General features: G+C 36.1%; 1 protein-coding gene across 9 annotated transcripts in view; it reads left to right on the top strand.

Annotated features, from left to right (window-relative positions):
* Positions 1-26,673, top strand: part of Dh31-r (Diuretic hormone 31 Receptor) — a 111,435-nt gene that overhangs the window by 73,590 nt on the left and 11,172 nt on the right. For all 9 annotated transcript variants that reach the window (XM_083047355.1, XM_083047358.1, XM_083047346.1 and 6 more), the window contains 4 exons: positions 11,953-12,059; positions 21,991-22,082; positions 22,650-22,776; positions 23,347-23,573. In XM_083047355.1, coding sequence (XP_082903481.1) covers positions 11,953-12,059; positions 21,991-22,082; positions 22,650-22,776; positions 23,347-23,573 — 553 coding nt within the window. The remainder of the gene's footprint in view (positions 1-11,952; positions 12,060-21,990; positions 22,083-22,649; positions 22,777-23,346; positions 23,574-26,673) is intronic.

Genomic DNA, 26,673 nt, shown 5'->3' with positions numbered 1-26,673 from the left:
CCCAGAACTCTCAACAGAACTGCCGTAACAAAAAAAATTTTACTTAACTTTTTTATTTCAGGCCAGTCATTTTACATAGCTTTTTCACTTGCAACTAAGTTTTCTGGTATATGTCAACGATTTGTAATAATTTTAAATTGCAGAAGATACTTTCGTTGTAAAAAATTGTAAAAATATTCGTGAAGTGATAAAACGACGATACACAGCATTTTAAGCATTTTAGCTGTGTACGATTATGTTGACTGCTGTCATCGTTGGAAAGCACTGTGTTACAGTGTCGCTTATTGTTGGAAAGCATCCTTTACTTACTAGATTAATTAATTCCTTCTGAATGCGCGACTGATTCTTTCACAAGGAACGGATCGATCTGTGTAATTCGATTCTCCGAGAAAGATTTATAATTTTCAAAATTGAGAAGCAGCGTGAAAATATATCTTTCCTCGATTCTGTAAGATAGTCAGATAGATAAATAATCTGTTACTCCTTTGGAACTCGGTTTCTTCGCGATGAAGAGATTTTAAATAAGAAAAGTACGCGTACTTTTATTTCATTAACTATCCGATAGTTTGGGACGATTTTCCTCTCCTCTTTCCGTATCGGTCCTATGCAGCTTAAATTTTTGAACGAGCGAGAGATGAAAATGCAAGCACGATCGTGGGATTAAAGGGGAAATAGCAAGAGAGAAGTCGGGATATCTGATTTGTGTATGACGTGAGAAGTTTCTCGCATTTACTCAAAGAAAACTATTTCTCTCTCTTCCTCAACATTCCGATCTTGATGTCTCTTCTCAAGCTCTATATCTCGCTCTACCTCCTGTCTTCTGAATTCTCTTTTATTCCTCCATTTCTGGTATTTCATGTTTCATGTGATGTACTCTAAAATTGATACGCATATCTTCTTTTACCACGTTGATGCATTCTACATGTATGCGTACGTGTTCCATAAAATTATTTATGAAACATCTATTTTAAATGCGTTTTATATTTGGGTCATAACTCGATTGCGCTTATAAAATATATTGTTCTTATTATCTAGCTCAGAACATTTTCCGTTATATCACGACATAAAGAAGAGTTCATTATTATCGAACCAAACCTCAAATTAAGTCTCGAGCTAAACCTACAAATAAACTGAATCGATTTTATCGACCATTGCGTTTTTAAACTTTCATCGAGCTAAATTTGATGCTATCGCGAGCATTTCTGTAATTTATTATTTATTGGCTTTAATTGGATAATTTACGCCGATGAATTTATACGTTGAGGAGATTAATAACGAGAAACTTCACAAGAGTCTGATAATTTAGATGCGTGATTGGTTAAAAAAAAATGGAGTTTTCCTTATGAGGACTCTTTTAATAAATTATGCATTGCGATAACATTTTTCAAACATTTTACAAATCATTTCACAGGCTAGTTTATTAAAAGAATGTGAACTTTCTCCGTTACAAAAACTCTTTCAATAAAATATGCACTGCAACTACATTTTTTGAACATTTTACAGGTTATTTCTCGATGACATTTTGTTAATAATAATCCTCATGTTTAAATAACTTGAACATTCATTTATTTATTAATTCGTTATTTTGAAATTTTTTAAATATTTTGATTAACTTGATCAGTGATTAATCGAGAGTAAAATCTGCATTTTGTCAAAATTATTTTTTTAATATAAACAGAACAATTAATATCGTTGTGTTTGGCATGCAAAGAAATATATATAATAAAATTACTCATTGTCAGAGAAAAATAATGTTCACAATGTTTACGAGAATTATCCTTGACTTTGATTTGATTTCGACAACGCGCGATCGGTCATAAATCAAACTTAATACTTTTACATTAAGTCACTCTTTAATTTTATCCAATTACTGCACTGAATTTCTTAATATAATAATTCACGTATAGAGACTCACAAAAAAACGAGACGATATACATGAAATAAAATTAATAAAATTAAATAAAATTATCAAAATTAAATAAAATTAAATAAATTAAATTATAATTATAATTAATTAATTATAATTTAATAATTTTATTAAATTATTAAATTATTAAATTAAATAAAATTATTAAATGAAATTAGACAATGGCGCGCGCACGCGCGCAGATTTCGTTTAATAATTTTATTTAATTTTATTTAATTTTATTTATTAATAATTCAAAAGCGAGATGTTGGGCCAAATTGATATCGATCTCTTTGGAGAAACAATCTAACAATAAGTTCAATGCTCTTCAGTTGTTGTCGGAGATTATTCAGTGATGCGGGACAAGATGATCGAGTGTTTCGAAAAGAAATGTAAACACTTTGGCGATCTCATGATAATAAACTGCTACACCGAACTATCGAGAAATCTATTTATAACTAAGAATTTAGTAAAGCTCTCATATGTAAAATAATGGGGTAGAAAGAGGCAGACGTCAGTTTCGAAGAAAATTAATTTTTCATTGAAAATTGATTAGATGGGCATAAATTTTCCTTGGTACGATATCAAGTAATTAAATAAATTTTATTTCGGGATTTTTATTTTAATAAATTCTCTGACTCTCCCCCCTCCCTCGCTAAAGAAGCGAAAAAAATATCAGGACTATAATACTCTATTTATAATCTCATATTTTAAAAAGACGCGAATGTTTACTGCCTCGTTCGATCTATTTCGCGATTATCCGTCTCGGATTTCTAGATTTTTTTGAAATGCAAATATTGCTGCCGTAAAACCAAATACAAAATAAAAGAACTCCTCGTTCATCCTTTTCCTGTTTATTTTCCCGAAGACGCCGAGCGTTCTGCGAAGGCATTTTTCACTTGTCGATCATGATGATGATTATACATTATTATGACCGCGAATCGAATATGATTTATGGGGTCGGTCTTTGCATGCATCCACTACATCACGTTGCAGAGACCGAGCATAAACGAATTACGAAAGCGTTTTTGTTATCCATCAAAACTAGTGCCGTTTGCGAGATCGCGGGCTCGCGATCGATAAACGTAAAAAGAGGTCAAAGAAAGCCTCTGCTTACATTTGTAGAACGTCAATTACACCCGGATGTATATCGTGTATAGGACGTCGATTTATATCGAGCATTTGTAGGCGTATTTCGTTTAACAGTTGGTTATTTTCTCTTTGTTTAAAAACGTATAGATATATAATGAAGTATACGTGTGTCATTATTCCCAAACTCATTCCAAGTATTACTGTATTCCAATCTATTATTCTACGCCCTAGAAACCAAGGCTCCTGGATAACATCATAAAATAAACAACAACATGAGTATGCAAATTTAAGAATAATGATGAAATAGATAATGATGGAAACAATGAAGTAGCATATTAGTGGAAATAAGCTGAAAACGATGATAAAGCTCTTTCTTAAGGCCAGATATGAAACTACAAAGTCACTTCCATGGAAAAAAGAACTCCATAAAGTCTATACCGATAAAAAGTTGATTTATGGACAAGGATTTTTTCTAAGTGCACGTATCAGAGTATTTACGCTTTATCAACCGTGCAAATTTATCACATTTTTGACGTGAGTAATGTTGAAAAGCATGTGTACATAAAAAATTGTGTACAAAACTTGATGTATAGATACATAAGATTCGAGGGATTACGGGAGACAGGAGTGAAATTATTTGTATTTTTAAAAATTAAAAATTTAAAGTTAAAATTATTTAAAGATCGAGTGAATTAAACGAATGAACTTCCTTCAAGATCCTCTTTTATTGACTTCACTTTCGAAGGAAGGCGAGGAAATAAATTTCACACGAATATAGTTGCTCGTAATCTTACAGTCAGCGCCTTATATTCCTCTTCCTCTCTTATATGCGCCAGAAGGGAAGAAATGGTCTGGCAAAGTGGAACGTCTTAGATATATCCGGCTTCTCTCTACTTCGGTGCGCTTAATGGATCGCGTTACATCGAGCTAAAAAGTTTCAGGTCATCGAAAAAGAAAAAATCTGATTGCTCGGACTCTTATATGGTCGTGTTTTCTACCTGAGTATTACGAGTATATATATTTTTCGCTTCTCTCTCTCTCTTATACTATTTATATATATATATATTTTTATTTTTTATTTTTTTTATTTACAAATATGTATAAAGAGAGAATAATTTATATATGTATATATATATAAAATGTTTTATTTGTATATATGTATATATAGCTGTGATTTTACTTTTTACAAAATACTAAGGATTTTATTTTTTCACAAACATTGTGTATAAAGAAAGAGAAAGAGAGAGAATAATTTATATGTATATATATAAATTATTCTGTCTCTTGCTTTCTTTATCTGCACATTTGGGAAGAAACAAAATCCTTAATATTTTATAAAAAGTATAAGATCACAGCTATTACAAATAAAATATTTTTCGATGAAGATATTTTTCTGAGAAGAGAGGAAGAGAGATAAAAGCGGTAAAAAAAAAAAAAAGAAATAAAAGCCAGCAACATGATCGGCGGAAAGGGCATATTTACGTACACTAATGTGTTTGACAAACACGGGACTATATTGAAAAAAAAAAAATGAACGCTCCTCTTCCGTATTGTAACATCTCGTCATTGTTTCGCGAATATGTACGAGAAGGGAAAGTAATATCCGAAAGGAAAGGAGGAATAATATCCGATTTTTGCTTCTATGTACGCGTGATTTATGTTGCATCAAAATATCTATGTCAAAGTTGAATTAATATGCAAAAAATCCTGCGAATTTTTCATCCGAATTTTTGCGATTCGGATAATGTCGAGGGTGGCAGGAGAGAGCATAAACTTTGGTCTCCATAGGATAGGTAAGCATCGTGAAAAACCGAGAGTAACGAAGCGAATATCGATTAGCTCCGCGTTAAAAACGTATTCTCGCTGAAACGCGCGAATATAGAGCATTCTAAATTCGCCCTCGATCCTCGTGTAAAAAAAGAGAAGCGGACGAAAAAGCGCTCGATAAGCGGGATCCAAGATCGAGCGAGTAAATTTGAATTCGACGCGAGAGCACGCGCGAAAAAGTAGGTCGGGGGTTCCCCCATAACTTTTTTGGTTTTATCCCGAAATACCTTGGAAATCTCTTGCGCGAAACTATGCATCCGAAATGAAATTCCCAGGCGGCGGAGGAAAAACTTTGCGATCACTCTCGCGATCGAGTCTGGACGACGAAAATGATACTCGACTCGCGCGACCGCATTTTTCGCCGAGAATTAATAGCGAATTCCCCGATTTTATCTCTCCCTCTTCCCGGATTTGCGCGTTATCCGTTAACGTCGGATTCGAAGCCAAAATACTTGGCGCTCTCGTGGATGCTGCAAATTTGATGTACCTATAGTCGCGCGTCATCGATCCCTCGAACATGACGTACGTATATATATGTATCGATTATCGGCGAAGCACCGAAACTTTGGCGAGCACCCTAGAATGATATTATTAATAAAGTTCCGCGGGTCTTCTCTCGACTTGTCAGTCGAAGTCGAGTATCCAAGATACCGATCTCCCGCATCTCTCTCGCATCTATCGCGCATGGATGTAAATTTCGCCAGCGACCGAACCGACCACTCCGACACAAACGGATTGTTTTTTTTTTTCCCTTCCGGCCCTTCCGATCACATTCTACGCACAATATGTACAATCATTCTTTTTCGACTGTGCACAAACGGTCGCCTGATTGCGCGACCCCCCGAATCGAGGGGGAAACGATGCCTTTTCGGGGGAGCAAAAAAAAATACACAGTCTCTCTTTCCTGACGTTCCCGTAGTATCCCGTTTCACGGTGAAGCACTCGCGAAACGCATCGCCTGGTCGCTTGCAACGGGATCAGAGAAGAGTTTAGTTACGTTAATCTAACGGAAATTCTCGCAGAACCGGGAAAAGATTTCATTTTGAAACGAGATGAAAGAAGGAGAGTTTAGAGTGGAGAAATGTAAGAAATGTAGAACATAAAAGTGAAATAAGAATACAATTTAGAATACATGGAATGATAGATAGAAATTCAATAAGTTAGAAAAGAAATAATTTTTTTAATTGTTTTGTTATATCTTCTGATCCATATAATTATTTTTGAACATCTTTTATCTAGAGAATTCTTCATACTCAGTCTCTTTGCATTTATTTTAGTCATATGTGAAAACATGTAAGATGGGGTCTAAAAGATACATCACAATAATCTCTCAAAGCTATAAATAAATAAAAATACAAAATTACTATTTATTTAATTTTTTAATTCTTAATTTTAATTTTTTAGACAATATAAAATAAGGCACATGCAGTGTTGAAAATTATAAAATATTTCAGTGGGTGAATTTAACAGCTAATTTAACTTAATCCCCGAGGCACTACAACAAAAACTGAAATTTTTCGTAATCGTTCGTAAGATTTTGTCTTATATTTTACAAAAAAATTATTTATTTATCATCGTTTTACAAACATTGGAAAGGGAGTTTTTGATATATGATAAACTCAAAGGAGTTTACAACAGATACGCATTTAATTACATATGATTTGTCATTTCTGTGATCTACGGAAATTCGTAGTATATATATATTAGCCTGGGACTACCACTGACATTCATCATCTTCAGTCTGATAAGTTGTCAGTTGAGACAGAAAGTCATAAATGCGCTAGAAAGTAATTTCTCAAGAGAAGAGTGTTTAGACGATATTCAAGCCGGTTTACTTTAATATGTATACATATATGAATATGTGTATAGCGACATATTATTACGCACACACGCATTTGACTGTACATATACAGTCCAAACTATTTTATATTTTCGACGTATGACGAGGAAATAATTAATAAATAATAAAGCTGAGAGAATTTTATACACATATCCCTTGCGATACAATTTATTTAATAAATGATGCGTAACGAAAAAACTGTCCGATAAATAAATTATTATTCGTAATGTTGATATCGCATGTAACAAATATGTGAGGCAATTTATATATTTTTCGAATTTTACCGCAACTTCGTAGATAGTTTAAGCTCATTTTTATTCAATTTTTCGAGGCGATGCGTTAATTTTGCGAGCTGAATATTTTTTTTCGCGTTACACAAGCAAAAAAATTTTGTCATACATACCAGGTGTCCCATTTTAAAGGACCCACTCAAATATCTCATTGTCAGAAACACTGCGTTAAATCGAAAAATGTTTCCTACAAAAGTTGTAGGGTTTCGAGGGGGACATAACATAGTAATATTCATTTGACCTTGGGCGGCATCTCCAAGGTCAAGGGAAGGTGAGAATTTGAAGGTGAGAAGGTGAATTTTGAAGAAAATAAAAAAATGCTTCAGATAAAAGTTGTTCAAATTAATTAGTAGAAAAAGATGTTATAATAAAAAATATGGGTTTCCATTTAAAAAATTTATTCTCACCTTCACTTGACCTTGGAGACGCCGCCCAAGGTCATATGAATATTACTATGTTATGTCCCCCTCGAAACCCTACAACTTTTGTAGGAAACATTTTTTGATTTAACGCAGTGTTTCTGAGATATTTGAGTGGGTCCTTTAAAATGGGACATATACCGGTATATATACCTAAAAATCGGCAGTGATTTTTCAAGTAATAGATCTGTCCAAGAATAACATGCCGTGCGAAATACAAACGTATTTTCTGGCGAATCGTATAATGATTATTAAAGGATATTTCTGCGGAATCTGAGAAAGAGATCAGAGAGGGATACTTCTTTCATATTATTTTACGATAAAAGGAAAATCTTGGAGAAAACCTTGACGAGATTGCACACACACTCATCGTGGTTTCGCTTGTTAATCCAACGGAATTAATCCGCTACTCTCTGGTTCCTGACAAGAGAACCGTATATATATCTCATTTATTCTCCCGTTGATTGTTAATCTCGTTAATTAAAATGTCTGCGTCGCCGCCCAAAATTGCTCAAAGGTAATATAGGATGCTGATTTCGAGGGCGCAAAATAACAATATATGCAAACGCGCGTAGGTGGACACATACAAGGTCCCTGGTGAAAACGGTTATCTTCCAGCTAGATCGCATTTCAGGCGATCACATTTCAGAAAACAACGCCCCTTAATGGCGTTTCGTTATCTCCGTATTATGCTCCAACGTGCTCCTCCGCGCCGCATCGAGAAAGCTTCTTCTTTTTTTTTCTCTTCTTTCCCCACGCGGACGCGATGCATCTATTATTCGGGAATTAAACGTCGGGCATTCTTTCTTTAACGAGCGCTTTCCCATTTTAATTTCGCGAATAAATCGTCGCTCGCGCGTGTCACCCCTGCACGACCAGAGTTTCGCGTTAAAGGCCACCCCTTGTGTGTGTGTGTGTGTGTGTGTGTGTGTGTGTGTGTGTGGAACTCGGTTTCTGTATCACTCTCTTCTATATATACATACAAGGTGTTAAAAAATTAGATCGACAAATTTTGAAGGGAGACTTCAAAATAAACATTTTTTGTTAATGCTAATTTTCTCTACAACGTTTAGTTTTAATACTACATGATATGAGATATGAGTTTGTGACTTTTTAGTTTGTCACCTTTGTATTTAAATTAATGGAGGAATTTTTAAGCATTTGCTGTAAAAAGAGTGAATTACTTTTATGTATTTGTTCCGTGTTTTGTTCAAAATTAAATTACAATTTAATTTTTCCACTTATATGTCTGTTTATTATTTAACAAAGTCATAAATTCCTACTTCATACCATGTAGTATACTTGAAACTAAAAACGTCATTGAGAAAAATAGTATTAAATAAAAAATGTTTATTTTGAAGTCTTTTATTTCCCTTAAAAATTTGTCGGTCTAATTTTTTAACGCCCTGTAATATATATATACATCTTTAGTCTGGGTGGAACATCTAGTTCTCCATCCGGAGACGGGGAGGAAGATAAATGTGATGTAATGACGGCGTCTGTCGGAAGGGAAGATGCAAGAAAGAGGTGATGGACGAATTAAGGGCGGACATCGATACCTTACGCTTGGCGAACATCCTACCGGAGGGGGGGGGGGGGGTTGTAGGCGAGTCTGCCAATCGATCGACCCTCATCACTGAAATAATGAGCGACCGCACGAGCGAGCGAATGATCGCTCCTCGTAATTTTTTCTCCTTGCATTCTTTTTTTTTCTTTCTTTCTCTTAAAATAAATGCGAACACACTGCGTTTTTTCACGCTCAACCAGACTCGTGAATTATTCATTAAATTATTCTTGCGAAAATTATTCGCTAACGATGCAGTCTCCCCTTCTGTAGGATCGGATCATCCGATGAAGCCGAGAATCTATCGCACCGAATTCGATAATTGTCATTCAAAACTGTCATCTTGGATTTTAAGTTGGAAAATTGCATGCAATTCTGATGGTTATTTGCAATTTCGCAATTTTACAGTCAATTATGAATACCTTTTTTTTTTGTTTTTATATTACAGCTTGCGGTTTGCACTCGGCAATTTAATAAAATATCAAAGGAGTGCTTGATAAAATCTGAAAATGCATTGGTGTTAGTACAATTTCCGCATTACGGCCAAACGTTTACACTGAAATTACCGATATTACATATCTCTAATACCTGTAATCCTGACGAGAAACAAACGAAGATTTACCGTGCAAAAATTTAATCTGCGTAATGTGCGGATAATTAGCGAATAATGAGTTTTAAATTGTCCCCCTTGGATAAATATTAATAAAACGCGTTATACTTGGACCATTACTTAAAAATGCTCCAAGAATATTTAGCAGCGACTTCTTATATGTCTGACATCTTTAAAATTTCAACTCGTCGACCTTCGCGAGATGCTCCTCGCAACTCGCAAGGTAAGTTTTTTCCTCTAATAAGACCAGCGTTGTGTGCGACCGGTTAATAGGTCGCTGCAAATCGATACACACGTTCCCTCTTCCGTGGGAGAACATCTTCGCGGTGATATTTTCACGATGACGCCCTAAAATGTCAACGGGGAACAGTTAAGAGGGCCTAAAACTACCTACACACCATAATCGCGGTGAGCCTCGAGCGCGCTTTAATGGATTGAAATTGTTCTCGCGACGCGATCAGATAGTTTGGATATATTCCGCGAGGAGTGAAAATTGATTTCCTCGTCTAACAAGTAAGGTAGCGCTACCCTAAAACTGTTGCCATTTCGAGAACATGTGTGGGAGGAGAGGGGTTGGACGGAAAACCCTGAGCGAAATTACTCGCGAGACTCTCGCGACGCGATCAGGTAGTTTGGACATATTCCGCGAGGAGTGAAAATTGATTTCCTCGTCTAACAAGTAAGGTAGCGCTACCCTAGAACTGTTGCCATTTCGAGAACATGTGTGGGAGGAGAGGGCTTGGACGGAAAACCCTGAGCGAAATTACTCGCGAGACTCTCGCGAGCGCGCGTATTCTAATATTTCCCGCTGTTACGGGGTTGTTGTAACAAGTTGCGCCGCATTATTCACCCACATATGTATACGTATATCGCGCCGTCTTCGTGTATTCGTACGTACATATATGCGAGAGAAACGTTATTTCGTCCTCCGCGTGCCATTTACGACGAATTACGCGCGCCTGGTAATATAAACTCCTAGACCACGCATCCCCCCTCTCTCTCTCTCTCTCTCTCTTGCGTGCAACCGTGTCGTTTCTCGCGGTCGCGTCTTCGTAATGTGCCTTTTCCCTCAGAAACTGTCTTTACGATGAATGGCGTTTAATCGCCACGCCACGCTCGCCGACACGGTCGTTAGTTTGTACTGCGACTTTGAAGCGCTTTACATACTCTGAAGAGAGAGAAAGAGAGAGAGAACAACATTGATAAACATTACCCACGTGCGCGCAAGGAAGTAGAAGATCAAAATCGTGCCGTACTTTCGTAACTTTAAACAGGCGCAACGAAGTGACCTGATAAAATTATTGGCGCACTCAAGATAATAATGTTACTTTTTTTTTTATTTTTGCCTCTCTTCGAGAGTAAAGATATTTTTTGCAATTAAAATGCGTCGGTGGATATGCATGGCATTTTCAACATTTTCTATCTCTTTCCTTGAATTTTATTTTTGCCTCTCCAATTTCTGTATTTTATTCGAATCAATTTGATTAAACTGCGTCTTTCTAGAATCGATTAGTTGATGGCGTCATTTTATCCGCGAAACTATGCGTAAAAAAAAGAAGAAGAAAACTCGGAAAGATCGCGTTTCATGAGCGGAAACATAATTGCACAGATTAACCCGCTAGTAGTTGCTTTCGCGCGCAGCATCCCCGGATATTTACATCGGATCTCATCGGCTAATTAAGAGGGGAAAAAGAGCGCGAAGCATTAAAGAGGAGAGACGCGCGAGTCCAAGTTTATTTTTCCCAAAGATATAAGTTTAATCAAGCGGGGCGCGTTTAAAGTTCAATTTGCATTTGTAGTTTCATTTGCGAACTATTAAACTGCGGATCTGCGGGGAGGAATAATATCCTTCCATCATCCCTCCTTCTCCTCCTGCCGCCTAATGAAGGGGGGGAAGAAGGGGTTGAAGGGGATGGTGGGTGTCGAGCCTTGATTCTTCAGGCGACGCCGGGGGCGCAGTTTTTTTGCATCTCGCAAGTATCCTTCATCGGGAAATTTTAAATTACCTTGTTGTTTCCGGACGGTCGGAAGTTTGAACGAGCTTCGACGCAAGAAACGGAGCTTAACTTTGTGGGGATGATTATGCAGTCGGCATCGCGGGGGAAATCTTTCCCGACGTTTCGTCTCTGTTAAACATCAAAGCGAATACGTTACATCGGAGCGATATAAATCTGACGTGAATTTCTCCCTCTAAGGCACGTCGTCCTTTCTCGGAGCTTTCCTCATTTTTTTTTCTCTTTTTCGTACGATAATATTTTATTATGTCCGCGTATATATACACAATGGACTTATATTAATGATAACGTTCGATATATAATTAATCGAATAATCGATCAATTTTCCAATTTTTCGATATCGTTAGATGAATTTCTCATGAAAAATTTCCGCAATCTTTCTGTTACAGTGACGGCGCACAAATATTGCGAACTGAACGGCACGTGGTTTCGGCATCCCGAGTCCAATCAAATATGGAGCAATTACACGACCTGCGTGAATCTACAGGATCTGAGTGTGAGTATAATTTCTTAAAGGTTCTATCAACTTCTCTCTCCGATCGCGTATAGATGAATTAGATCGACAACGTCAAACATTTTGCTTGATAGCTTCAAAGATCCTTGAAAAGCATCCTTTAACCCTTATGTCAGTGCAAATGCAAATAATTTGTCACCCTTTCATTAATGTATCAGATACTCGGATATTTTCGACACTACAATTTCTTTATAGCTAAATGGTGGACATCGAACATATTCTTTCCCGTTATTTTAGAAGGTTTTCGAATACAAAGGCCCTTTGTATCTTGCTTCGGGGGAAGAAAAGTTCCGATACATTTTGAACATTTAAACCCTCGCCTCGGGTACCAGCTGTTCATCGACAGACGGGTTAAAATTGTCGATGAAAAAAAAATCCGAACGCTTATAAGAGAACGCGATTTCCATTCCTCCGGGAAATACCGTGCGAGTCCGTCGCACACACGAGTCACTCAGTTACATATACGTTACATCCTCTCAAAGTCCCGCGCGTGACACGTCGTCCTCCTGACACGGGTTTCGATTTCGCATTATTCCGCCCGAAGGCGCACGACGACGACTCTCTCTGTCTCGCAGCAGGTACCTATATCCTCCCGGGCGCTAATATCGTTTGAGCGGGAGAGCGCGTTTGTTGAAATATTTGAAAGACACGCGCGCAGCCGAGTGTGTATGTATGCATACGAGACAGACGGGGGAATCCCATATCCTCCCCTGTCCCTTATTTCGCGACGGAACAATCTCAGCGATCACGCGACCGCGACTCGCAATCTGTCTTCTAGCTATCTAGCGTCCCGCCTCGACACTTCCGGGCCAATCTCGCGAACGATAATAATAATATTACGCCGATATGCAGAACGAAAGGGAGTTCTTTTTTTCCTCCTCCTCCTCCTCCTCCTCCCCCTCGCCCCTCTCTTTTATATTACAAGAATTGATTTCTCCGTCGTCGCTCTGGATATCTCGAGCGGATTTATGACGTTTTGCGCCGGAAACACCGGTAAAAAGGAGAACTCGCGCGAGGTATAAAAAAGAGAGACGAGCGTGAAATTGCGAAGCTAAATTCCCCAGCTTCTCTTTCTTCAAAAAAGAACAAGAAATAAAATAAATGGATCCCTCTATTTTACAATGTCTAATATCTCGCGCGTGCCGCTATTTTTCGCGTCCCTCCCTCCTTCTTTTCTGTAATAAATTCTATCATTTCTGAATAAATAAAATTAATTTCTACAATTACATTAAAAATATATAAATATATCAAAAATAACCATATTATTTCTCTCTCTCGGCCGGAGAGATGAAGGGATTTATGTCGAGATTTTTCGACGCCGCGCTCGTTAAATTCGTGGGTTGAAGTGAAGGGTCGAGGGAGACAGTGCGATAATATGATGAAGCGCTTGTGAGAAGCCGCTTTTACGCCATCCGCGTGTCAACATCCTTCTCACGCGACGAGCTATTCATTAGGACCGGCTCTTCATTTTGATACACACGCATACGGAAACTATGGCTACGTTAAAGGCCGCTCTCTTCTCTCTCTCTCTCTCTCTCCTTGACATACCCGTCAACGACGCGATGTCGACATTCGCCTCTAACGCGCATTGACATCAATGTCGATGCTCGGCGCTTTTATTTTTCGTCGAGATGTCGATGAAATTGCGAGCGCGAGGCCACAGCAGGGAAAACAGTTTCTAAATCGAGTTCTTACAGCGAGGCTCTCCATTGTGTCACGCTATGGGACACGCAAGTCCGGAACACGCCGATTTGAATTTTGCGAGGAAAACTTTGTATGCCAAGAGCTTGAAATAGTTTGTATAATTCGGACGATAAATTGCAGGTGACATGCGTAAAATAAATAGAGAGTAAACGAAATAATGAAAAATAATTTTATAATGAATATATGAATATAATAATTAATAATAATTAATAATTATATAAATATATAATTTAATATATTAATATAAAATTTATATAAATTAATATAAAATTATATAAATATATAATAATTAATAATAATTATATAAGTATAATAATTTTATAAAATTAATAAATTGAGCGAGCAAAAAGCAATCGGGGTAAATAACGACAGCAATATACGAGAAAATTGTATGATTAGTCTTCTCGGAAGAAATATACGATAGTCTTTGTTCGCTATTAATTACGTCGGAATAATTTCATTGGAAATCAAATCGAATATACAATTTGTGCTTCATAAAAGTAACAATCTTTTATTTTCGAGTTAAATAAGTTTTCCCCACCTTCCGAAGAAGCCCAATTTTCCAGGTCAAAAGCGTAACCTCCACCCTTTACCTCCCTTTTATCGTCACGTGGAAATTCAAGATTAGTTTAACACTTAGAAGTTACCGAGTTCTCCCTTTACTTAATTAAACGCAATCGCTCTCTCTCTCTCTCTCTCTCTTCTCTCCCTCTGACAGTTCACTCGATCGTGGTCATTTGTATAATGCGAAGGGGTTCGAAGTGGTGGAAAAATACTCGTCTGCGATATCCTATTTTATACGATGATAAAACGTAGGCGCTTATCTTTCAGGTCCAGAGAAACGAGGCCGAAAAGATCCTCGAAAGATAGAAAGAAAATATATCATATTTTTGCACGTACTCTCTCTTCACATACGCGTCCTCTTGTTGGTCTAACTGAGTAATTTCTATCTTATAGCTTTCACAGACAGTATCTTCCCGTTACCTTAATCCTTCCAGTTTTACCTGCGGAAAACGCGAGGTTGAAACGAGGAGGATTCATTAAACTCCGTTAATGAGACACCGTCGAGTAACCAAGTTACCTTCGTGCTTTGCTCTTTCATCTGTTTTTTTCTTTTTTTTTTTACAAATTACGAAATGATACACAATCTCTTCGCGGAGACACAGCGGTACAATCCCGGACTTTTTAATATTCACACATGTCTGACGTGAATGAGCTGAATTCGCGTTGCATTTTCAAATAAAGCCGATTCTTTGTGACGTTGCGACAAAAGCCTTTTGTATTTACACCCTAGCGTGAACAATGAACGTTGATACACGCGCGGATCCACGTGTGTACTTCTAACATCGGCAGCATCTCGGATTCCGAAGTAAATATTATCGCGAAAACCGGGAGAAATACATATATAGCTTGTGCAAATAAATGCACTTAAATTGCGTATGCAAGTGATAATTCGGGAGATCGAGATGCAATTTCGCGTTCGCCCGCAAAAATATATGTAAATAGAGGTAAAGTTTACATTGTTCGTTCATCATCGATCGCCTTTATTTGACAATTATTTTAAAAGCTCTGTACACACTTTATAAAAGGCATGTAAAATTGAATCGAATTTTTGTTATCTCTTTTTCCGCGATGCTGATTGATAAAAATGTTTTGTGAGAAACTCCATCGATCGTGTATTTTGACATATCCATTGATTTGTCGATACAACAATATGCAACATTTCATTTCTTCCTTGCATGAATATTATCTGAAGTGAAGATAAAGTCAAATTTCAAAGTCTTAATACTTGTAAATCAAGATGCAATGACTTGTAAATAAGATCAAGATATGATAATTTAAATCTTAATGGTTAATTTCTAACGATTCACAATCTACGCAAAATTTGGACATAATAAGGTAAAAAAATATAAGAGCATTTGAATAACAAAATCGAATTTTTATCTGAAAACGTTAGAATAGAATTTGCAAGTTTAAAGCCATATATTTGCATATCGAGCTATTAATTCTGACTCATTGTCAGATAACATTTAATTTGTATTCAAAAAATTTGTACTCGAATAACTCGATTAAACGCTTTAAACGCGTAAATTTTCCATTTAAATAAATTAGGCTATCAAGAGCCGGACGTGTACTTTTCAATTAATCTTTATGCAATTTAAATATCTTATTATTTTGAATGCGCGCATTAAGAGAAAAAATGATTCCAAATTCGGTCTAAAAATTCTTCTTTCTATTTATTAGACGTTTCGGCACGGCATCTCATTTTAACCTCATTAACCGAATTTGGAGTCATTTCTTTTTATCCTTTAGAATTACACTAATTCAACACCATAATACACGTCCAGCTCTTAATAGCCTAATTTATTTGTAAATGCATATTGACTCATCTAGAGTCTTAGGCCCGTATTATGAGCTCGCATCTATCTTTAGATGTACCTCTAAAGTTAGAGGCGCAGATAAATGTACATACATCTAAAATCAATTATATATTTATCGCACATTTAGAGCTTACAACTATCTCTTAGATGTGTCTCTAAAGTTAGAGACGCAGATAAACTGACTTTAGTCATACATTCATCTGCGTCTCTAACTTTAGAGGCACGCATCTATCTCTTATTGTTAGATGTGCCTCTAAAGTTAGAGCCGCAAATAAATGTACCCTATAAATGTGGTACAAAATAGGTTTTTAGGCGATTTCCTCTAGATGCGCCGCTAAATGTGCGCTCATAATACCGCCACATTTATTGTGACACGTTTAGAGACACATCTAGAGATAGATGTGTGCTCATAATACCGTCACATTTATCGTGACACGTTTAGAGACACATCTAGAGATAGATGTGCGCTCATAATATCGCCACAATTATCGTGGTACATTTAGAGGTACATCTAGAGATAGATGTGAGCTCATAATACGGGCCTCTCTAACTTTAGAGGTACATCTAGAGATAAATGTGAGCTCATAATACGGGCCATAACATTTATTAATTTCCAGTTAAAGTTAACATTTCACCTCCGTTGCTCTCATAATTTGTACCATTACAATCTCGATATTTTCATGTACTACGATATTTTTCAATTAATCTTTATGCAATTTAAATATCTTATATTGAGAATGCACGCATTCTCAATATAATGTTATTAGAAAACACCGCGTAATATTTTAGCAACAAAAATTTTTGCGTCAAAAATACAATAATAAATATAACAAATGTACAACAAATTTCTTTCACTTACATGCTTTATTAATGACGATATGTAATCCTTAAGTTTCCGAAGACACGATTTCTTCTTGACGGATCAGAAGAATTTGATCGGAAGAAGTTTAAGCCTTAAATAAACTTTTACAAATGTTTTTCCGACAGTATTCGTCTGAATTTATTAGGGGCGCTTTTGTTTAAGGAGTAGGGAAATAGAGCGTGCAGGCATAACTTTGCATAACTTTGTTACGTAAGATTAAATTTCAGTGTCACGAAATGGAAATATTATGCAATATTCGTACGCGCCAACATATTATTCGCTGTTTCTTGATGCATATAATAAATGTAATCGCACGGTTTTGCCTATGCAATTATCTCCGACAATTGTTCCATAATTCATGTAATTTAAAGTTTCAGCAATTTTTTTTAAAAGACCGCTGTTTTTTAATCGATTCGTATATTTAACCGTTTAGTAACATTTCATCATCTTTCTTTTTTCGGTGCAGCAATTTTTTTAAAAGACCGCTTTTGAATCGACTCGTATATTTAAAACGTTTAGTAACATTTCGTCATCTTTCTTTTTTCGATGCTCCGAAACTTAACAACCTTCTTGAAAATCCCGAAACTTTTTTTCCTCGAGCTCTAGAGAAACTTTCTCGTACATCTTCGACCTTTAACGCGGAGAGCTAGTCGTGAAAGATAGTTTAATCCCGGTAACGAGAGCTAGAGACAATTTGTCGACACTTATATTCTCTTTTAGGTTTATCCCAGAGACAACCGTGATAGTTTATTTATTTGGAATGTTAACCGGGTTTGACAGCGTGCGAATAGAGGGATGTATTATTCTGTCTGTGAGCTATGCAGTTAATACAGAAATAGCCCTTAGCTATTCGACGTTTGAAGATGTATAAATTAGAATCCCTCTTGCATACACAAATGTGGTGCAATCCTTTTTTTTTTTTTTTTTTTTTTTTTTTTAATCGCAAATTTATTACGATTGCGATAACAAAATGTCGCGAATTTGCCAATTTCGATAGATTTCGATTGTGCGATTTAATTAAAAAATATCTATAATCAAGAGAACTATATTTTAGAATGAAATATTTTCACTCGAATATATATTTATTTAAATATTTATCGGCTGGCTTTCGCTATATATTGACTTATCGTTTTATTAAATTCGCGGTTCTCTCTCTCATAATTGAATCGATGATATCGCGCGATGATATTGTCACGTTCCAACCGAATTCATTGCGTTCACGCGGAATCCGATGCATTCGGTAAACAGAGATAGCCCGATTTCAATTTGACATTACGACAGGTATGCGAAATTGAGGATCTGTCTTGTCTCCTAATATTAAACGGATCGCGCGTACATACAAATGACAATAAGCTGTAATGTTACCGGGCGAGATAATCCGTGCTATCGATACAGAATAAAGCCAAGAGAACGAAGGCAGCCGAAGGGATAATACTATACAATTATTGCGTTGATAAAATTCATCATGTTCCCGCATATGTGTGGCAGCGATATAATTTCCAGGACCAACGTTTAATCCGATTTGGGTCCGCGAGGTTCGGAGAGAAGAGGAAGAGAGAGAGAGAATGTGAGGGAGTGAGAAAGGGGGAGAGGGTGGACCACCCTCGCCTCTCCTATCTACACTAACAAGCTACCGTGTAATCTCAAGATAGAGCTCAGAGTAGTATCCGGAGAGATTGCGTACGCTCCCGAACTTCATGAATTATTTAGTGCCGACCACACTGTAGCTCGGCGTGAAACACATGTGATCCCTCTCTCGGTGTGTGCGAAGCCCCCGCCGTTTAAGCTGCCCGTGCGGACTTGATTTTCATAATTATGACATTCACATTTGGAATATCTATCCGAATCGAGCTGAATGAATTTGCCGTATTTCACTTTACGCTGCGTCATATCTCATATCGGATACGCATTGAACTTTCTCGGACAGCAAATTTAACATTGAAATATGAGAGATCCTTCCACTTTTTACATAAAAGTAACAGATTAGGATTTATTGCTGCGACAAAACTATTACACGATATAATATGTTAAAAATAATATAATATAAAAATATAAATAAAATAATATAGATAAAAATATATTACATATAATAATAATTACTTATAATATTATAATACATATAATAATAATTACTTATAATATTATAATAATACTATATAATATTACTTATAATATAATAATTACTTATAATATAATATTACTCTTATAATATATAATAATACTATAATAATATAATATTACATAATAATAATTACTATATATATATATATAATAATAATACATTATTATATAATTACGAACAAGGAATTTTAATCAATTCCTAATAAGGAGAGCATTAATCTATTGTACACATCAGGTTCCTTCGACAAATATATATTTTGCTGGATCAATATTTGATCGTAAAAATTCATACATACAACACAGAAGAGACAGCTCGCGTGCACATGGCTCTCATTTTTCTTTTCGTTTTGTAAACTTCGGTTTTTTCTCTTTATTTTTTTTTAAATATTCACATGACAGCTGGTACTGTAAAAATTGATATATATTCACCAGAATGAAATATGAATTTCGCATTTGCGCGCGATTTAAACCGCGTGGTATCTCATCCAAACCAGAAACGCGAAAGCCTAGATAGGACTTTGGTGTAAGCGTAGCGTTAATAAGTAACGTGACGTTTCGCGGTTAAGAATATAATGCCACTTTCCAACCTCATTCGCGAGCAGAGCTACCTTAATGCTTTGCCCGCGATATGTGATGGCTCCGGCAACATCATCCGTGCCAGTAGTATATCATCCTGATAAATGCAGAAATAGATTTCCATATCACGACGAGCCGGTCTGCATTTCGCTTTGCTCAATGAATAATGAATTACACTCGGTCGGACTTTCGGACGAGGTCCGGATTTGCCTTCCTTTCCGTCCCGAAGCTCGATCAATTTTTCCAACCCCGAATCTGTCCTCGACGCAGGTCAATGAGACAGGTTTCCGGATAGCTGGTCTCATAAATACCTCGTGTCTGGCGGACATTTGTCATACGTAGGACAACGTTACGAAGCCTTATTACTGGCCGACTTTGCTTTGCAGATGCGGTAAGATTTGCATGTGCCGTAAAGGAAGTACGGGGGATTGCCAGGGGAATGAACAGGGGGTTGTTGGGGAGGAAAGAAGGGGGGCTGCGATCCGAGGGACACGGAGTACCTTGTAAGCGGATGAATTTTAAAGTGAGAATGAAAGAGAAATGAGAAACGAATTTTCTCGTCACCCTTCTGATTTTTCGAATGGAGTTGCAAAGTTCCTCGATCTCTCTTTTCGGCGACCGAAAAAAATTCCTCGGAAGAAAATCAAGTTCGAGGCATTCCTGCGGGAATCTAACGACGGAACTACTTCCGCAACTACTTGCGGGATAGTAATAGAGTGATTGTAACGGAATTTTCGCCTTTAGTAGGCCCTGGAGGGAACCTTTGTTCCTCCAAGATAAACTATAAAAGAGAAAAAGAGGAAATTGTGCTATTATTAAATTTTAACACTTCGATTATATGAAACGAATTTAAGTTGCATTGTCTCGCGAGTTTTCCTTCTTCTTTTTTGGAAGAAAATTCTTTACTATCTTTTTATTCAATTCTTTTTAATTTTGCAAATTCCGCGGATCAAGCTTAAGATAATGACTAGTGTAAAAAAAAAGGCTCGATTCTACAGATTCTAATATTTGATATTTTCACGCTACGTTTTATTCTATTAGGTTGGCCAAAAAGTAATTGTCTATCTTGTAGACATAAATACATTCTTCTTCAAAGTAAAAAATAATTTGTTTGGCGATAACACTTGATAAGACACGTGATAAAATTAATATGTATCAGGCTGGCTAAGAAGTAATTGCGTTTTTTTCCAATAATAGACATACATGTCCTTGAAATGTAATTAACTTTATTCTAAACCGCAAATTCATTATGTAACTTGACAACTGACGGTTCAAGCTTGTTTTAGAAAAAGAAAACGCACGATTTCGTTAACAATTGTTTGTTTGCCGTCAATTTCAAAATGGAAAATTAAAAAGAATATTTTCGTCATATTTTGTTGTATTACTTCCGAAAAGAAAAAAAACACAAGCTCATAAAAAGTCATATGATGTATATAATTAAGATGCCTTAAAACTATGGCAGTGTCAGAATTGGTTTGCTAAATTTCGGTCTGGAGATTTTGATGTTAAAGATGCACCACGCTCAGAAAAGCCAATCGAAATTGATGATGACAAGATTAAGGCATTGATCGAATCCAATCATGAAGTTGCCTGAAAGATGGCAAAAGATAATCGAACAAAGTGGACAATATATTATTTAATAAAGTTTTTGTTTCCCATGAAAAATTCGCCTCTCATTTACATAGAAAAAAAACGCAATGACTTTTTGGCCAACCTAATTTATTTCACTCAATATGTTACTTTTTTATGGATATATATTTGAAAGATATTTTTCAGGATATTTTATATCCGATGCACACTTTAATCTCTCGTTCAGCCGGGATTACGAGATACGATTTGCGAGATACTTTTTACTTTGAAATAATTCTATGGAACAAATCTAGATTAGTATATTAGTTCCTTTTGCGGTGCACGTACGACGTGTTTGCAACGGGGATATACGATAATTAATCAGAGAAACGATCGGGGTCAAATTCTCTCGTGATATACTCGCTCTTCTATGTCGTACAGTTAGACCTTCAATCTGAAACTGCGCAATTTTCCAACGGGATTAATGGGATCTGCGGCCGCGTCAGCCGCATAATAGGAGAAAGAATTAATGAGCATTAAAACGCCACTCTAAAAATTATCAGTCCTATTTAAAGTGCGCGCGCGAGAGAGAGAAAGAGAGAGAGAGAGAGAGAGAGAGAGAGAGAGAGAGAGAGAGAGAGAGAGAGAGAGAGAGAGGGAGATGGAAGGAAGTTTTAAATTTTTGATAATGCGATTACAGTGGCAGCAGAGTATAAACGGGATCTACGAAGTGGGATACGCAATATCTTTGGTAGCGCTACTGCTTTCCTTAGGAATTCTCACGTACTTCCGGTAAGTTTTCAATTTATTGACGCTGTTATTATTATCCTCGCTACACGTCCACAGAATATTGAAGTTTGTTTGCGCGCAAGAACTTTGAAATTTATCTTTCGAGATGTTATCTTTCGAATTTAATCAAACTGAAAGCAAATTAGAGCACTCGCGATAATAAAATCTACGTATAATTAAAAGATTCGAAGAAGGATCTTTAAAATCCTATAATGAGTGCGCATTGTTTGCAAATATTAAAAGCTCTTAATTCCTAGATACGTAAGAGGCATCATTAATTACTATATTGTACTATAGACAAGTTTTAGACATTTGCTCTTATCTGAGTTTCCGTTATCGCGCTGGAAATGCTACATAATACTATCGTAGATAACTAGTGATTCTATATTGAACTAGCGTAGCTTGCAATTAAGCGCAGCAGCGGTTCAATTTAGACGGATATCCTATGCTTACGCACAATTGTATTTGGTGGAGTCTTAGATCCTTCTTTGCTACCGTAAAACACGAAATTAGGGTTTCGGAGGAATAAGATTAAACCTGGTTTTTTTTTTTCCCCTTTATTGTACGCAGATCTCTCAGATGTGCACGGATTACGCTACATATGAACCTATTCACCTCGTTCGCGGTCAATAATGCCCTATGGTTGATTTGGTACAGGTTCATAGTAGCGAACACGGATGTGCTACTTAATAATGACGTACGTATATTAAAAAAGTATAATAGGATATCGTATGACGTTTATGATGAAGGGAAAATAAAGTAAGAATTTATTTTGTACTGGAAATTTGAAAACTTGAGACATTTTTATTAAAATAACGAGACTAGCTATTATCTCTGCTGTTATTCTTAAAAGAGAAATAATTTTTTCCTCTTGAATATATATATATATATATATTACTTTGTTGCGTTCATTTATAAGAAAAATAATGTATATATCAGTAATTGAATTTAGAGAAATGCGAAAAGAGGAGAAATAAATTCGAATGTAAAATTAATCGATCGTGCGACACTGAACGAAATGCAAAACATTCTTCAAAGGTTCATCGAATAATGATCACGGAGATGTTACAAGTGGTAATCATTTATATTTATATTATCGTTAAAAAAATGTGTGAGAGATCGATCGGCAACATCATTAGGAAATACTCGCGTTTGAGCTCTCGGATGAGCGCAATTTTATTCCGATTGACTTCGCGAACGAGGCTACGTTGGAGCTTGTTTGAGCGGCTTTGAAAGGGACGTTTATGAGCTGGTTCGTCCTTTGCAGATACCGTGTCGCGTCCTGCATACGTTCCTTCATTACTTTCTATTAACGAACTACGCCTGGATGCTCTGCGAAGGCTTCTATCTGCACACCCTGCTAGTGAGCGCATTCATCAGCGAGCACAAATTAGTCAATTGGCTGATGGGACTCGGTTGGCCGATGCCAGCTGTAATCGTCACCCTGTACACAGCATTACGGGCATCCAGCGACGATCCTGCGGACACCGAGCAGTAAGTATCGATTCATCAATCGATAAATGCATGCTTAGAGGGATACTAGGCTTACTAGGCTTACTAGGCTTACTAGGCTTACTAGGCTTACTAGGTTGGCTTGTTACTGTGCATATTAAAAATATTTTGTCGCGCGAAATATAGGCGGGGAAAAAAATTAAAATTGGGTCAAAGGTATCGGATTCGAAAGTAGGCGAAAAGGCTGCTTTTATCGCGCATACAAAATAGGCAGAAAAAAATAGGATTACACACGCCCTGTGCACCCTCTTCTATTGCTTTTTATGAAGTTTTAAAATTAAATTCGTTAACATCTCATTCAGATGCGCAGCTTTCTGCGAACGATTCGAGAGAAAAAGTTGTATAGTTGGTTACTATTATTTACAACGTTATGTTACATTTTTTTCTATTTGTTTGCATTTGTTGTGTATCCTTCATTTTCAATGATGGATTCGATCGCGAAGTTTGCGGTAAAGTGATGGAAAGAGATATAAAACGATGGATTAAGTGACTATTGATTAACATATTTTTTATTAAATGTGCGCTGAAGGGCAGCGTTTAAAAAAATTTTTTTTTATGTTGGAAAAAGTGCCAGTTTGCATACTCATTTCCATAAACAAAAACTTTATATACACAAAAATAATCATCTCCAGCTCGGAATTATGCATCTATTATAATTTTAATCACGCTCGTATTATAGTCAAAGTTAAATAAAAACAAAAAAAAGAACGAAGAAACGGTTTTCCAATTACGGTAACGTGGCGCGTGTAAAAACTTGGTTTAATCGTGCCGAATTAAGGTAACACCTCAGATTCCCCTAACGCGTAATGGTTTACGATAAACGACGAGGGTGAAGGGTTGGGAGAAAGATTCCCAAAGAGTCTTAATTAAAGTGTTTGGATTGCCGTTTCGCGGAGACTATTTCATCACGACCGACCACGGAAAGAGGCTGCTGGTCGACGCTAATTTCTCGATAAGGACAGTGTGCCGTGGTCGGTGGTGGACGGTACGTGACGGTAAAATTAGGTATGTCCGCACTAACTAAACTGCCTCGAGGTAGAAGATCGAAACCGCGGTGCGACAATCGCATTATATGCTCCATTACATACGACAGCCGGTCGAAAACTGTCGATACACTGGGTGTCCCAGGTTTTTCCCTACAAACTCCAGAGTAATGTGTGTTCTTTGAGGAGAAATAAAAAAAAATGTTGGATAAACTCAAAATGCTTTATTAGAAAATTATAATAAAAATACATAAAATGTTGTAAGAAACAATTTCATCTAAATTTGTATTTCAAAAATCGTACACAAAATGAATATCAGTATTTTTAATTTTACTTATGTATACGACATGTCACTTATTATCTACAGCAAGACTGCTATTATTTCTTCAATATGAAAAATTCCAATTTTTGTCATAATTTTTTAATAAAGCATCTTGGGGATCTACTATTGTTTATGTAATATTTTTTTCTTATTTCTGCTCATAGAACGTACTACTAAAGTTTATACGGAAAAATCTGGGACACTCTGTATATTGCATGCTTGCATAGCAAACTTGATGCGAACAAAATACGAGTCCTTTCGACTCGCGAAGTAATATCGAACGAAATTGACGCATATTTGTCTATCGAAATAACTGCGTTGAGATCAACACAGTTAAGGCTCCTGCATACTCGATTGCCAAGTCTGTAAAATTTGTACGACAGCGCCACATTTGGCAAAACTATAAACTATTAAGCGTGAAAATGACATAAATTATTCTTGCGACTTACAGCGTCATTTATCATTTTAGTGCAGTGTTTCTATTTTTAAAGTACTTGTTATAGTGTTAAAATATACCGAAGACTCTCATTTTGTTATAATTTAATATGTAAAAGCAAATATTTATTTCATTTCGATACCTGTCAAACAGCTGATTTTCGTCCTTGATTAGGCTCAATTCAATTCGACATATATAATGTTATTTATTGCTTACCCAAACAAAAGGAGAGTTTTCGGTATATTTTACAAGTCGGTTCTATCGGTTACAAACCCTATTTTATTGAAAAACATTTTTATTTTAGAGTAAGTCGCAAGAATTTTCATGGTATATTTTCTCGCTTCTGACGTCATCAATTCAAGATGGCTGCAGTGAGTATGCAGGAGCCTTAAATGAATTATAATACATTTCGTGAATTTTACTTGATAATATAATTCATTCGATTCCTCCATCAATATTAGTACAAAGTTACATATTGCGACAAAAAATCATCAAACAAAAGATATACTGAAAAAATTGTATTCTTATTTTAAGAATTTTTCATTTATTTTTAAAATACCCTGTTTCTAAAATAGACACTGAAAGGATTCTCTTACATTAAGAGAGGAATTTTCTAAAAATTAGTATCATATATTCCTAATTTATAAAAATGTAGATAAAATTTATTTTTAAATTATTTTACAACGCACAGGCAAAGAAATGCCGAAACATTTACATAGTACATGAGACACAAGACCTGGGTTCTGAATAATTAAATTAGATTATATTACAGATTACTTACACTTTTTTTAAGTCTCTCAAGTCTTCTTTTTCGAGCCACTTATTAACTCCATTCTTCTACTAAACTAAAACCATTCAGTGACAAATATTGCATTGCACTCTAAATTGCAATCATATAACATTAAATAAACGTATAAAAAAGACATACAACCGTTTATTATGTTATTAACAAAGAATATATATTTTTAGTTTTATAATGTTCTTACATTGATATCTGTTAAGAGGGATTCTTTTTATAGCGTACAGTTCTCTTACTTTGAGAATACAGTTTTTTCAATGATGGGTGTCGCGAGTTGGAGGAAAGGTTTTCTATTTACTTTTCGTTATTTTTATTAGACACACCGTAACTCTCGATCGCGATGGTATCACGTAGGTAGGGAAACAGTACACGCGCGCGAGATCCTGAAGATCCTTTTTATCTAAAAACCTTTCTAAACCTCACGTTCGACGTTTTTGCGCGAAACCTCTTTATAGCAGACTTGACAGAGGGATCGCCTTACATAACTTACTGTGCAGGAACCTTTCCTACCTTAAAAAAAGAGAGACTTTCGTGTAGTAGTA

Source organism: Prenolepis imparis, unplaced genomic scaffold (assembly GCF_030444845.1).
Source record: "Prenolepis imparis isolate NDT839.2.m4 unplaced genomic scaffold, iyPreImpa1.0 SCAF_1, whole genome shotgun sequence".
Lineage (NCBI taxonomy): Eukaryota > Metazoa > Arthropoda > Insecta > Hymenoptera > Formicidae > Prenolepis > Prenolepis imparis.
Note: the sequence above shows the minus strand (reverse complement) of the source record. Positions and strands in the feature narration are given on the sequence as shown.